General features: G+C 37.6%; 1 protein-coding gene across 1 annotated transcript; it reads left to right on the top strand.

The window, feature by feature from the left end:
- The first annotated feature begins 1,074 nt into the window (after positions 1 to 1,074).
- Positions 1,075 to 2,359, top strand: LOC126756648 (superoxide dismutase [Mn], mitochondrial). The gene is made up of 4 exons (XM_050469863.1): positions 1,075 to 1,147; positions 1,210 to 1,274; positions 1,434 to 1,897; positions 1,961 to 2,359. Exons 2-4 carry the CDS (start codon positions 1,237 to 1,239, stop codon positions 2,107 to 2,109), a joined length of 651 nt encoding a protein of 216 aa, XP_050325820.1. The 5' UTR covers positions 1,075 to 1,147; positions 1,210 to 1,236; the 3' UTR covers positions 2,110 to 2,359.
- Positions 2,360 to 13,037: the final 10,678 nt, after the last annotated feature.

The following is a 13,037-nucleotide window of genomic DNA, read 5'->3' as shown; positions in this document are numbered from 1 at the left end:
CGTATCAATAGCTGCAGTCCAAAAAACCAAGTTAAACAGCCGCTCAGATCTTCTGAGGTGAGCAGGTTTCAACGTAATATGTACGTAAAGATTGTGAGCAAGTTAATGGTGGAGGTCTAGCACATCCCAACACTCTCCTATGATGCAACACAGTCGAAACAACACGTTTCCTAGGCCTATCGTTGGATGACGTCGAAAACAACTTATCCAATCTTCACCATCCCAAACGGGACTAGATAACCATTACAACAACAACAACCTTTGCGAATTCCTAGTCATCTTCGAATGTGTTGTAATAGTGCCAAAAAAACAGCCGGCTTTTGGGGTGGAAAAAACTTAAGAATTCCATTAATTCGATCAAGATTAATTCAAATCATTCGCTTAACATGTTTCGTGAGATGGAAAATAATAAGAAATAATTAATTTATTATGTCATAAAAGATAATAAGGAATTGCAATTATAGCCAGTTAACTAAACGTTTTTCTTGGTTAGCGTTTTATCAAGGTAACTTTTAAACAATTGATTTCAGTCAAAAGTTAGATGTGCAAAAAATTAATAAAGATCCTTTTGATAATGAGGTTAGGTACACTAAAGCTTGATTTAAAAAAGTATATCTATAATTATAATTTTTGTGCTCTGCGTATACTTTCATCTCTTATTGCTAATAAATCAAGAACGAAGCGCATAAATTTTGATATTTTCTAAATTTTAATAAAACAAAATACCATAATTTCATTTAACTTACCACTTATAATCATGCATACGTGTTTGTTTGTGTAAATAGCGTCACTTTCAAACGCTTCAGAGCACCGACACCAGCAACACAAGAATATTTCGAACAAAAATGCAACTACCATATTTTCAGCCACAATTTTGTTTGCAAAACAACTTTCAGCACATTAATTTTTATTAAAATCACATTTGAACACATAAATTTAACTTATACATTCACTTTTTAATAAAACAAAAGAACATATTCGGGCTTCAACTTCAGTTCCGTTCTTTTTCACCTACTTCCACATCCGTATTGGAAAAATTGTGTTATGCTGTTGGCAATGCCGCTTTCTGTCAACCTCAATTCTGTTTTGCTTATTTTCGTAGCGGTACTTCTCGTTTGACAGCTGATATTAGTTCACTTCTGGAAAGGTACTGCAAAAATACGCAAATATTTTATTTTATAATTAAATTAAATTTAATTCTCTTTGCAGTTTTTGTCCTCAGGCAAATAGTTCAAAATGTTTTCTCTAACACGTACCGTATCGAATGTTGCAAAGTAAGTATATTTCGCGTATATAACTAAAATATTAACGCAACTACTGTTGCTGCCCTAAGGGTCTGGCATAAGTTATTGATTACATAAAACCGGCAGAATTAAACACAAGTTGCAATACATTTTATATGTTTATACTAAAAGTTTTCTTTACTCCCACAGGACAGCTGTGCGCTGCAAGCATGATTTGCCCAAATTGCCATACGATTATGCAGCTTTGGAGCCCGTCATTTGCCGTGAAATTATGGAATTGCACCATCAAAAACATCACCAAACTTATGTGAACAATTTGAACGCTGCTGAAGAGCAACTTGCCGAGGCACAGCAGAAGAAAGATGTGACCAAGATCATTTCACTTGCGCCTGCATTGCGTTTTAATGGTGGCGGTCACATCAATCACTCGATTTTCTGGCAAAACTTGTCGCCGGAAAAATCGCAGCCTTCCAACGATTTGAAGTGTGCTATTGAAGCGCAATTCGGTAGCTTGGAGGCGATGAAGAAGGAGTTGACCACATTAACTGTTGCCGTACAAGGTTCCGGCTGGGGCTGGTTAGGTTACAATAAAAAAACTAATCAATTGCAATTGGCTGCTTTGCCCAACCAGGATCCATTGGAGGGTAGCACAGGTAGAATTGAAACAAAATATGTTCATATTGTATGTTAAATATCCATACTCTTGTGTTCTATAGGTCTTGTGCCACTCTTCGGTATTGATGTTTGGGAGCATGCCTACTATTTGCAATACAAAAATGTGCGCCCATCATATGTTGAGGCTATCTGGGATATTGCTAACTGGAAGGACATCTCCAACCGTTATGCTGCCGCTGCTAAGAAGTAATGAAAAACCTTTATATGTACCCTGTCAATGGTTTTGTCGTTTAAGCTTTAAATGTTTTGTGGCAACCTACTTATAAAATAAGTGTCCCAAAGCAATTGTGAAGAAACTTGAATATTTCCGAACTTATTCACTGTCAAATGCGTTTTTTGTAGTTTCTGCACAGTTAAATATGTAATGATAGTTCGCGGCAAAATAGATTTACTCATTTAGAACTTATGAATAAATAAATATGAGAATACCTTCGAATATACATACTTTTACAATCTCATTAATCGTAAAGAAAAATGCTCAGGCAGGGACAAGCATGCAAGGCCAAGGATGCATCTCGAGTTTTATTACATATTCAGATATATATATATATATAACAGAGTGATTGTTATTCTATAATTTTTCAAAATGCGGTCAAAATATGTTTTTTAGTAACTCAAGTGCTTACTAGGTATGCCACCTAACTATGTGGGACACATTTAAGTAAATTTATTTTAGCATCGTAAAACCACATCAAAATTAAAACTACTATACTTTTGAGGTTAGCACAAAGTTATACTTTTCTTGTTATTATTGTTTTATTAAAAAATATAATTAACAAAATTCTGTAACAACCTTCTGGCAGCACACTTTCAATTTTCTTTCTGCCATTTCTAACTTTTGTCATTTTCCATTTCGTTCATTCGCATCTGTCATCCGAAATCGTTTATGATGAATCACAAGAACTAAAACAAAACTACAAAATTATCGGCAGCATTTTCCAATCAGCTGGTTGTGCGAAGGAAAAAAAAACAATCAAACTAGATTTTTAGAAAAGGGGCACATTTGTCTATTTGGAAAATTCGAGGAGGCGCAAACGGAGCTGGTACTTGCGCGCTAGTGGCAGCGAAAATGTGTGGTGTGTTTCGCAGGCGCATGCAATAAAACAACAATAACAATTGCAAGTAGACTTTTGACTGGACGATTTCCACGGACGATGAATAAGTGAATTTTCCTGTCGTCGCTCAAGTCAGACGAAGTTTTCTCGCCTGCCCGTCCACTCCGGCTACGCGCTACGCAACGCAAGCAAAAGTTTTAAGAAAAAATAAGTGTGTTTTCATTATAAAGCAAAGCAATTTCAAGCAAAAAGTAAAAGAGAAGTTCAAAAAATATTGCAAAAGACGTGAAAAAGTGTTTAGTGACTTGATAAACTGAGAAAGTGTAAAACAAACTGTTCTTTGGCAAGTGTTTGCTTATAAAACCAGTTGCCGTTTTGGTGCAGTGCTAATCTTAATTAATTATTAATTACTGCGGGAAGTCGTCACTCGGCCTGTGGAAGAGTATTTCAATTACATTATTTTCGGTAAGTGCGCTTTTAGAAAATTTGCTGTGTTATATTTACTTATTTAAGCATGTTTTTGTTGGAAAATTATGTCTGAAGAAACGGTGAAAAATCAATTTCCGCAAGGTGGTTCATTGCTGTGTTAAACTGTATACATACAAACATACATAGTTTTTGAAACTGTCATATGTATTGTACTGGTGTGTATTACAGCTGTTTAGCATCCACAACTCATAATCCACATGATTCATTCAGTCGTGAAAGGAAAAGGGACAAATTGACTCTTGATTTATTTTTATGTTTGTGTTTTGAATTGTGTGTTAGTAATCTTTTTTAGTGTTTATATTGTTTCACTACAGTTTAAAAGTGCGATCAATTGAAATATAGATTTTATGGGTATGTAATACAAAATTTTCGTATCCTTGTTTCTATTTCCGGTTGAAATATGTAATATTGTGCCTTGAGCTGTGGCGGATTTGGAGGAATTTACTAATATTTGTGTTTAGCAAGCCAAAATGAGTTGTTTGGTCGTCTAATATTTCTCTGCCAACGAATGACGTTTCTTAGTATATTCCGCAAATAATCTTTGATAGCGCAACTCCCATTTACGCCAATTTTTCGATAATCCGGTGCAGATGTTGTTGTTGTTGCAGCGGCAGAGTTCTGCCGAGTTGACAGCCTTTGACCGGATAAAAATGCGGGTCCGTTCCGGTAACGTGGGAACGGCAGATCTTTCGCTTCCGGTTCCGGGAAAAGAAAGTCTTCCAACATCGCGCTATAACGCTTGCTATTGATAGTAACGGCGTTTCCTGCCTCATTTCGATAGAAATAAAGTCCCATCGTATCGTCAAACAACCATCCGCACCAAAATCCTCTGATGTTTTGGTCCAACTACCAGTTTGGTCTACGTAAGTGGAACGAAACCAAATTTCTATCCAGCCAAGTATTGTTTACTCGGCAGCACATCTGAAAACTTGAGTTACGTTTTCTTCCGCTACAAAAACTACAACAAGAACAGCTGATAATCTTATTTTGTATCCTTATCAGTTTTGCAGACAGCTTTAAGTTGATATGTTATGTTCTATTGGTTAGGAACTAAGTTCTCGCTGTTTTTTTATGAAAATGAAATTTTATTGTAAAAAAATGGTTCTTTACTGGCTTAGAAACCGCTTGCGCGGTTATAGCCGAAATTGTTAAATAAATGAATTATTCGCGGTGATAATGCTCGAATATCATTACGGTAAAACTGCTCATCTTCTGATGCTATCCAAGAATCAAGCCCTTTTTCTATATTGTCTTCCAATTCAGCGTTTTGTGGTAGGTTTTAACGAGTTTGGCAACGTTGTTATTCAGCAGAATTACTTTTTCACGCCTCTCCTGGTATTGAGGTCATAAGGAACTCGAGTTCCTTGTTTCTGAATCAATTCCACGATAAGTGATCGCTTTGTAACGCTTTAGCGGGTAACTCCCAATGCTGAAGCAAGCTTTTCTTGCGTTTTACACAGATCCTCTTCGAACAAAGCCTCCAATTCACCACTTTCGAATGTTTTTGGCCTTCCTGCACGCAGACGGTCGTTAATATCGAAATCGACGTCTTGGAGCGACGAAAGCAAACACGGCACGTTGTTTCACTTGTGTAGCTCTTTCATAAACTTTTTGGAGTTCCTGATGTGCTTCAGACGTCAATTTCTGTAACTGAAAGAAGAAAATCAAGACTTTCCGCAAATGACGATTATTTTGCGTATAATTGGACATACATATTCGCATAACCAAAAGTATATTACACATAAACAAATTCGCTAATGTGGAAATGCAGTTTCTTTTTCAACGGTTTGGATATATAAAAATAGATAACCCCTTCTGGAGTCATCTATTGACAAACAGCGGGGACTCAGTTGCGCACTTAATATATATGTATGCAAATAATTTACTGACTGTCTCTTGTCATTATCCTCTTTCCCCCTTTATTTTCGGTCCATCACCTGCAGTCTACTATCTACCGGACAGATTGGACTTCGCAGTGAAAGGTTTGAGTCATGTTTTATTAATTGCTTCCATAGGGACACTAATATACAGGTTTATTACACATTGCTGAGAATAAATAATTTCTTGTGGTTTTTGATCCTTTTCTGGCAATCTCAGCTTTCACACATCCCAATATTCATTAACGTTTTGTACAAAACGTGCTCGGGATATCTTTATAGCGTCAGCTGTTTTAATCAAATGCATTTTTCCACGACACCGGCCCGGATTTTTATCTGGTCAAGAACGGTCAACTCGACACCATTCCTCGAAATTACTTCCGGTATGTTTTCTGCCGCTACAACAAATAAACAATCTCATCTTACGCTCTTCCAAAATTATTTCATAGATTATTTGATGTATTTGTCGTAAAAACTTCTGTACGCCGACCTGGTTTATCGTCTTTGGAAAGTAGGAATTCACTGTCACTCGCCAGTGGCTGCAAAAGTGTGCCGTATTTTCATAGTGAAGGGACACATGTCTGCTGAATTTATTTGCTCTAGATAATGGAAGTACATGAGATCCTGTAGGCCATCGGTAGCATTTTAACCACCTATCGCAGTCTACATTATATTAGGTTGTCAAATATCTCCCAGCTTTTCCGCTTTTTTCCGCTTTTTTGCTCTTTATAATGCTTTATAAAAAGTGTTACAGTAATCGGATTTACTTCAAATATGCGCCGTTTCGTTCGTTAATCTGTTTCCATCTAGACGGCAACTTCAGAATACCCCCCCCTTGTAAAAGCGGCCCCCTCCTTATTTGCGAAGACTGGGACAGCCACTTTTCACAAGCCTCTTTTGAGTTCAACTTTACACTAACACCGCCATGGACAGGAACAGGTGGTAATCACTTGGCGCTCCCATCAGAGCTCCCGTAGCTTCTGACGAGTCGTCAAATCATGCGGGATGGTTTAAAATGGTTTAAAATGGTTTGGTGACTAGCTCCTATCTACTGCGTGATGTCACAAGATGCCACATGCCGGTCTAACCCGATGTTTTCCATGATTTGATCGGTATTCGTCGTCACAGGTCTTCCGTCGGCTGGCTTATCCATGGTGTCGTTTTCACCCGCTCTGAATCGTCGAAACCATTCCTCCCTGTTCAGGGTATATTAAGTTTGTCACGAAGTTTGTAACACCCAGAAGGAAGCGCCGGAGACCCCATAAAGTATATATATAAATGATCAGTATGTTGGGCTGAGTCGATATGGCCATGTCCGTCTGTCTGTCTGTCCGTCTGTCTGTTTATACGCACTAGTCCCTCAGTTTTTAAGATATCGTTTTGAAATTTTGCAAACGTCATTTTCGCTTCAAGAAGCTGCTTATTTGTCGGAACTACTGTTGTCAGACTACTATAACACATAGCTGCCATACAAACTGAACGATCGGGATTAAGTTTTTGTATGGAAAACTTTCACATTTGACAATGTATCTTCACAAAAGTTTGCACAGGTTATTTTCTAAGCTAATAATGTAATTTACGAAAAAATTGTTCAGATCGGTTAACTATAGCATATAGTTGCCATACAAACCGAACGATCAGAATCAAATGTTTACATGGGAACTTCCTCATTTAACAATATATCTTCACGAAATTTGGTTTGAATTATTGTTTATAGAAATAATGTAATATCGAAAGAAATTGGTCAGATCGGCTCACTATAGCATATAGCTGCCATACAAACCGAACGATCGGAATCAAGGGCTTGTATGGAAAACTTTCGCATTTGACGTGGTATCTTCACGAAATTTGACATGTATTACTGCTTAAAGTCATAATATAATCTCCGAAAAAATTGTTCAGATCGGACTACTATAGCATATAGCTTCCATACAAACTGGACAGAGTTACTAAAAGAAATGCACCTGTGAAGAGTATATTAGCTTCGGTGCAGCCAAAGTTAACGTTTTTTCTTGTTTTTCATTGATTCTGGCAGTTCCTTTGATTTGTTTGTTCGATTCGCTACTCTCCAATTGAAGCTGGTATAGCTATATGTTATTTATACTACATTTATACTATCTCTAAGTGTTGCAATATAACTTTCCTAGTTATCTACATATTTATCTACAACTTGCCACGCTTATCTGCGATTTTTTTTTTTCCTTCTCGATCAAACATTAATCTAGTATAGTGTCAACAATATTTTAATATTTAGCAAAGAACAAATCAAAGTAATAAACCGTATATATAGTATTATACTTGTATATAAATGTCAGTACTATTTACTTTTGCACTTAACCAGCTTCACTGATTAAGTACTTAAACAGCTGGTGTTGTTCGTTAAATTGCGAAAGATAATTGCAAATCGCAATATGTGTATTCGCCTATGTAGAACAATTTACGTGAGGCCAGAATAGCGTGTAGTTGATGAATCAGCGAATTATTGGCCCCAGATAGTTTATTGATTGATGAGCTTAGTGATTGAACAAAGCATATGTATATTAGCCTAAGAGATAAACGTTCAGATTGAGATATGAGGAGGGAGTACACTATGTAAATATATAAATTAAGATAAAGTACTATGTATATATGTATATGTATTAATTTTCTCGTTCTTTTATCACCAAAATTATTAAAAAAATAAAGTGACACCCAATTTAATTTTCCTTTGATCTGCTAATTGACATACTATGAAATAAATTTCCGCGAATATTGCACGTGAACACTGTGTGTTATTGCGATTTTCGATTAATTTCGCCGACAGCTAGTGCTTGTGATCAACGCAGAATGAAAGTTTAATTAAACGCTGGAAAAGCTATTTTTATACAAGGCTGTGAGCGAACATGTGTGGTAAAAATATTGGAAATGTCAAAAGCGTTAAAATATGAAAAAGAATACCTACGCTGCGAAAAGTTTGTACAACAAAACGATGTCGACGGCAACAACGGAAGAACGAAATTTTTCCATTTCCGACCTTTCACAAAGCAAAGCAGCGAACAAACATAAAAAAGGAAATAACGGTTTAAGACAAATGTAAGGTTAAAAATAAAGAATGAAAGAAATAAAAAGAAAAAATCCCGACTAGTTGCGAGACCGGCAATCGCATCAAATATCAAAAACGCACTGCCGTCCACAGCGACATGAGTGGAACCAACCCAATACAACAGAATAAGGTTGGGAGCAACAATTTGTTTACGTTGTGTTGAAGTAGGTGGTCAGTTAGTTGACTAAGCTTTGATTTAGATGAAAAGATACTCGCAGTGTGCGGGTAGTCGCCAATAATTGCGTTGAAGGAAAAATAAAAATAAAACTGCAGTAATTTGGAAGAAGCAGAAATGACTGCGTCTGCGGAGGTAAAGGCGACTAAAATCAAATGTTGCTGATGTGAAAAGAAACGACGAAGAGAAAAATCCAACAGAACAGTGCTAAGTGGAGGATACTAAGTGGCTTAAGGCAACGCAATGATTATGGCAAAGTACTCAGTCACGGTATTTACCTAAGCACTAATAACTAAAAGGAGAAAGCTTGCGTCAGCTGTGGCTTCTAAGTAGTAGAAAGGTAGCAGCAGCTGATAAAATTGAAGCAAGTGCACTTTACGCCGTGTTGCGGGCTTTTTGTGGCTGTAACGGCACGGAATTGCGTAGATAAGGAGTTACAGCAGCATTGACCTTTGGTTGCGACTTGATCATTTCAGGCACCTCACAAACGTCCGTCGTACCGCATACAGCAGTAAATACACATTGCTGTGAGTGGCAGTTGGTTGCACCACTCTGTTTTTATTTCACGAACAATGTATGTATGGAATTGTAGTGGAAAAATTCCACACAAAGCGTTCGGTGCACATTCTCAGGAAGCAGGTATTTTCATACACGCGCGTATGTAAGTGCGATTTTCCTGATAAGTTGAGTGCCACATTGTCGCTTTTTTTACACCCAGCGCTGTCATGCCTGCCAGTGTTTACTTTCGCTAGACGCATTCCTCGGCTGCTGCTTCACCACTTTCGCTGCAATAAGTGGTTTTGTGTTCCAGTAGGCGGCAGCTAAAAATAGATACCAACATATTTCGCCAATATGTTTATGCAATCGCGCGCATATTTACAGATGTAGAGGGATAAATGTTGGACATACAACCACTTTAGACTCTTGTGCGCTCAGCCATTGCCTCCCAACGCTTTTTATTCTTATTTGTCTGCTGTCTCTCCATTATTGACATTGCGTCTTTGCTTACTGTTTTGCAACATATGGCATGTCAAATTATATGGTGTATACTATACTCGTACATCGATTGCAACTCAACTCAATGTGAGTTTAATGAAGCTTTCAGTGTTTGAATGCGTAGGCAAGGTCGTGTTTTTGCTTTCAGCAATGATTGATTGCTTGAACAGATTTAAGCTGTAAATTGTTTCTGAAAAGCGAACTGATTAAAGCTGAACATGGAAATATACTCTACAAGACAATATGCGTTCAGATTCTTATCCATAGCTATCAATATTAATCAAATGGCCGTCTTTATTGTTCCAAATATCAAAATTGCATACCTTTGTTGCTTTTTCCATTACTGCTTCGAACGTTGATAATGGCACGTATAAATTTGTCTTGAGCTCGCCAATGGTTTGAGAATTTCGGACGTGCACTTTACTTTTCCAAAAACTTGCTAAAAGGAAGTTAGAGGGAACCGAATTTAGATATCTGGTAGCCATCAATGTGATCACCTCTTTTTAACAACAGACCTATCTTACAGTCCAAGCCCTTATGGAAATCATACTAATGGCTGCACATTTCTTATTGTCCTTTGTCTAGAATAAAACAACATCACAGAGCTGATGATTGCCTGTGTTGAACTTGCAAGTTCTGAGATTGAGCTGCTGAATTTGCAAAACTAATTTATTTAAGCCGATTGGACAAAAAATTGGCTAGAGGTGACTAAATAAAGTGAAGAGGTTTACAAGAAACCGATTTAGAGGGAAGTAAAACTTGAGGAAGTAACTCGAATAAGCAATTGGCAGCGAGGTCAGTTCTTACACTGATTACTCTTACGCCAAGAGCCGTCTGTAATAAAGGACATTCTAAGATATTTTGCAAGTTCCCGTTTTACCCACTATTTCTAAATAGGATATGACTTTCAAAATGCTATAGAATTAAACTTAAATTCGATCCCTAACATTGCCTTCCCTCACAGAGAAGAGTGGAAAAGGGGCGAGGTGGACAGGGACGCAGGAAAAAGCATATATACGGATGCAAGGTGGTGACTTTTCTGTAAACTTAGATACTATTATCGTTTTCCGACTACCAGACTACTGTGGTATCTTCCAAACGAAGGTCACAGCAAATTTGAAATCACTTAAGTCTCTTAGGGTTTCATCCACTCAGCTAATAGAGAGGGGATATTAGCTTGGAATTCATTAACAGTACGTTCAGGGCTGGTAGAAGAGTGCCTAACCTCGCATCAATAGCATCGAGTAATACCAGTCTTTGTGATAAGACTGGTTTGGGTGCCAGGCCACAGCGGAATCGCAGGAAATTGTAATGCTGATGAACTAGCAAAGAAAGGCACCCTAGAACCGTTATCAGTAGAATGAGAGCGGATCGGTGCTTCCGTATCCTTTTGTTTTCTACTACTAAATAGCTGCTCTTGGCAGAAGCTTGGTCAGCACTGGGACACAATCGGTACATGCGCTGTCTCAAAAGTCTTTTGGCCTGTCCAAATTTGTATTGGCTACTAAGAACACTGGAGTTCTTCTTTTCTGTGGCATCACAAAGGACTACATATAGTAGTCCACGTGCGATCTTTGATCAGCCATCTAACCTAACCTAATTTAGGGTTTCATCGAAAATAGTGAAATAATGTCTTGATTTCTTAATTGATCTAACATGCTATTTCACGATAAACAGCGATAGATTCCAAAACATAGTGATATTTCTGATAACTGTGATGCAGAAGAACTAGCCTGAGCAAGGACCACCTTACAATTAGACTCCGAGAAAAAGTCAATTCCTAACTTGCTCAGCTAGCAGGCAAACTTGGTTTGAATGAAAAAGCGCTGCACATATCGACTGTTAAAATTCAAAAAGAATGACATAGGAACTCTAGTAGGGGTGCTAAAAGGTCACTGGCTGATTGGCAGATATGCCAGTAGGCTCGGAATACCATAACAATGACTATTGTGGAAGCTGTCAAGAAATAGATGAAGAAAAGTCACATCTGCAACGCGAATGCACGGTTTCTCTTCTTCTTTACTGGCGTAGACACCGCTTACGCGATTATAGCCGAGTTAACAACAGCGCGCCAGTCGTTTCTTCTTTTCGCAACGTTGGCGCCAATTGGATATTCCAAGCCAAGCCAGGTCCTTCTCCACTTGGTCCTTCCAACGGAGTGGAGGTCTTCCTCTTTCTCTGCTTCCCCCGGCGGGTATTGCGTCGAATACTTTCAGAGCTGGAGTGTTTTCGTCCATCCGGACAACATGGCCTAGCCAGCGTAGCCGCTGTCTTTTAATTCGCTGAATTATGTCAATGGCGTCGTATATCTCATGCACGGTTTAGTATAGGAAATTAATCCCTCAACCGATATGTGAGAACATAGGGTGGTTCAGAGAAGTCATAACAGAGTGAGGGAATATTAGTTCCGGTGGTTGCACAAATGGTGCTCCTAAGGGTCTAGGCGCCACATCAGACATTCACTCTACCTATCTAATATTTCGAATGATAAAGTTTTTTTTGACTTGAGGTGAGTTACATTATATGTAGATACAAAACTACATGCAGTGCTGAGAACTAGATTTTTAAACTGTTATCATAATCAAAAAAAAAGCTATTTCAGTAATATCCTTGCGGTTGTATTATAAAGAAGTTACATTGGACAAGTAGGCCTGAGGGAGCACGTAAAGACTTTGGTGGTGTCTTGCCGAAATTGACTAAATATATTCGGGATAAAAGCAACTTTTGGGTATCTACCGCTGTTTATACCTGTCAGTACGAACTATTCGAATTCGAATTCGAATTAAGCGGTAGCTCCTCCTCAGAAGCCGATTCGTTGCTCGATCCGAAAATGTATTTTTTTCGAAGTTTGTTTCTATCTTATAATTGTGTAAAAGTTGTACCACCCTGTGCCGGAATAAAAACTTACATTTTTCGCTTTTGTTTTCCACAACTCAAAAGCAAAATTTAGTATTGTAAAAGCAAAAATCGAGTTACCAAATACAAAAAATACGAATTAGCGTATACGATCATAACTGTAAATTGAAATTCCACTTAGTTTTAAGTAGAGAAATCATTAAAATATTTTTTCAGTACATATTAATTATAATTTCATTTGTTCTTTAGTAATGATTACTTGTAACTTCTATTCTAGTTGAAATATCCAGTTTGTGCTATAAATTTGTCCTTTGTTTTGCATTGTTACCTTGTTCCTTACTTTGTTGCTTTCAATGGAATTTTCAAAGGCGACACTCACGAGAAGTTATACTCTACTTTACATACAAAGCTACACACTCACACCATAAGTACAGTAATAGCATTGACAGACGGCAGCGTTAAACCAGATTAACTGCATTTTCGGATCCAATTTGTAGGTGACAGACAGCTATGCGAGTTTGAAACTCTCACAAACAGCTCCTCCTTTTTATAATATTTTCAATGAAAATTGGTAGAAGATAAACATTA

This window comes from Bactrocera neohumeralis, chromosome 4, assembly GCF_024586455.1.
Source record: "Bactrocera neohumeralis isolate Rockhampton chromosome 4, APGP_CSIRO_Bneo_wtdbg2-racon-allhic-juicebox.fasta_v2, whole genome shotgun sequence".
NCBI lineage: Eukaryota > Metazoa > Arthropoda > Insecta > Diptera > Tephritidae > Bactrocera > Bactrocera neohumeralis.
Note: the sequence above shows the minus strand (reverse complement) of the source record. Positions and strands in the feature narration are given on the sequence as shown.

Bases quoted from the DNA above. Each gene is read 5' to 3' on its own strand.
- LOC126756648 (XM_050469863.1), top strand. From the start codon at position 1,237: ATGTTTTCTCTAACACGTACCGTATCGAATGTTGCAAA. The intron at 1,275-1,433 runs GTAAGTATATTT...TTACTCCCACAG, and splicing joins ACCGTATCGAATGTTGCAAA to GACAGCTGTGCGCTGCAAGC. The intron at 1,898-1,960 runs GTAGAATTGAAA...TGTGTTCTATAG, and splicing joins TCCATTGGAGGGTAGCACAG to GTCTTGTGCCACTCTTCGGT.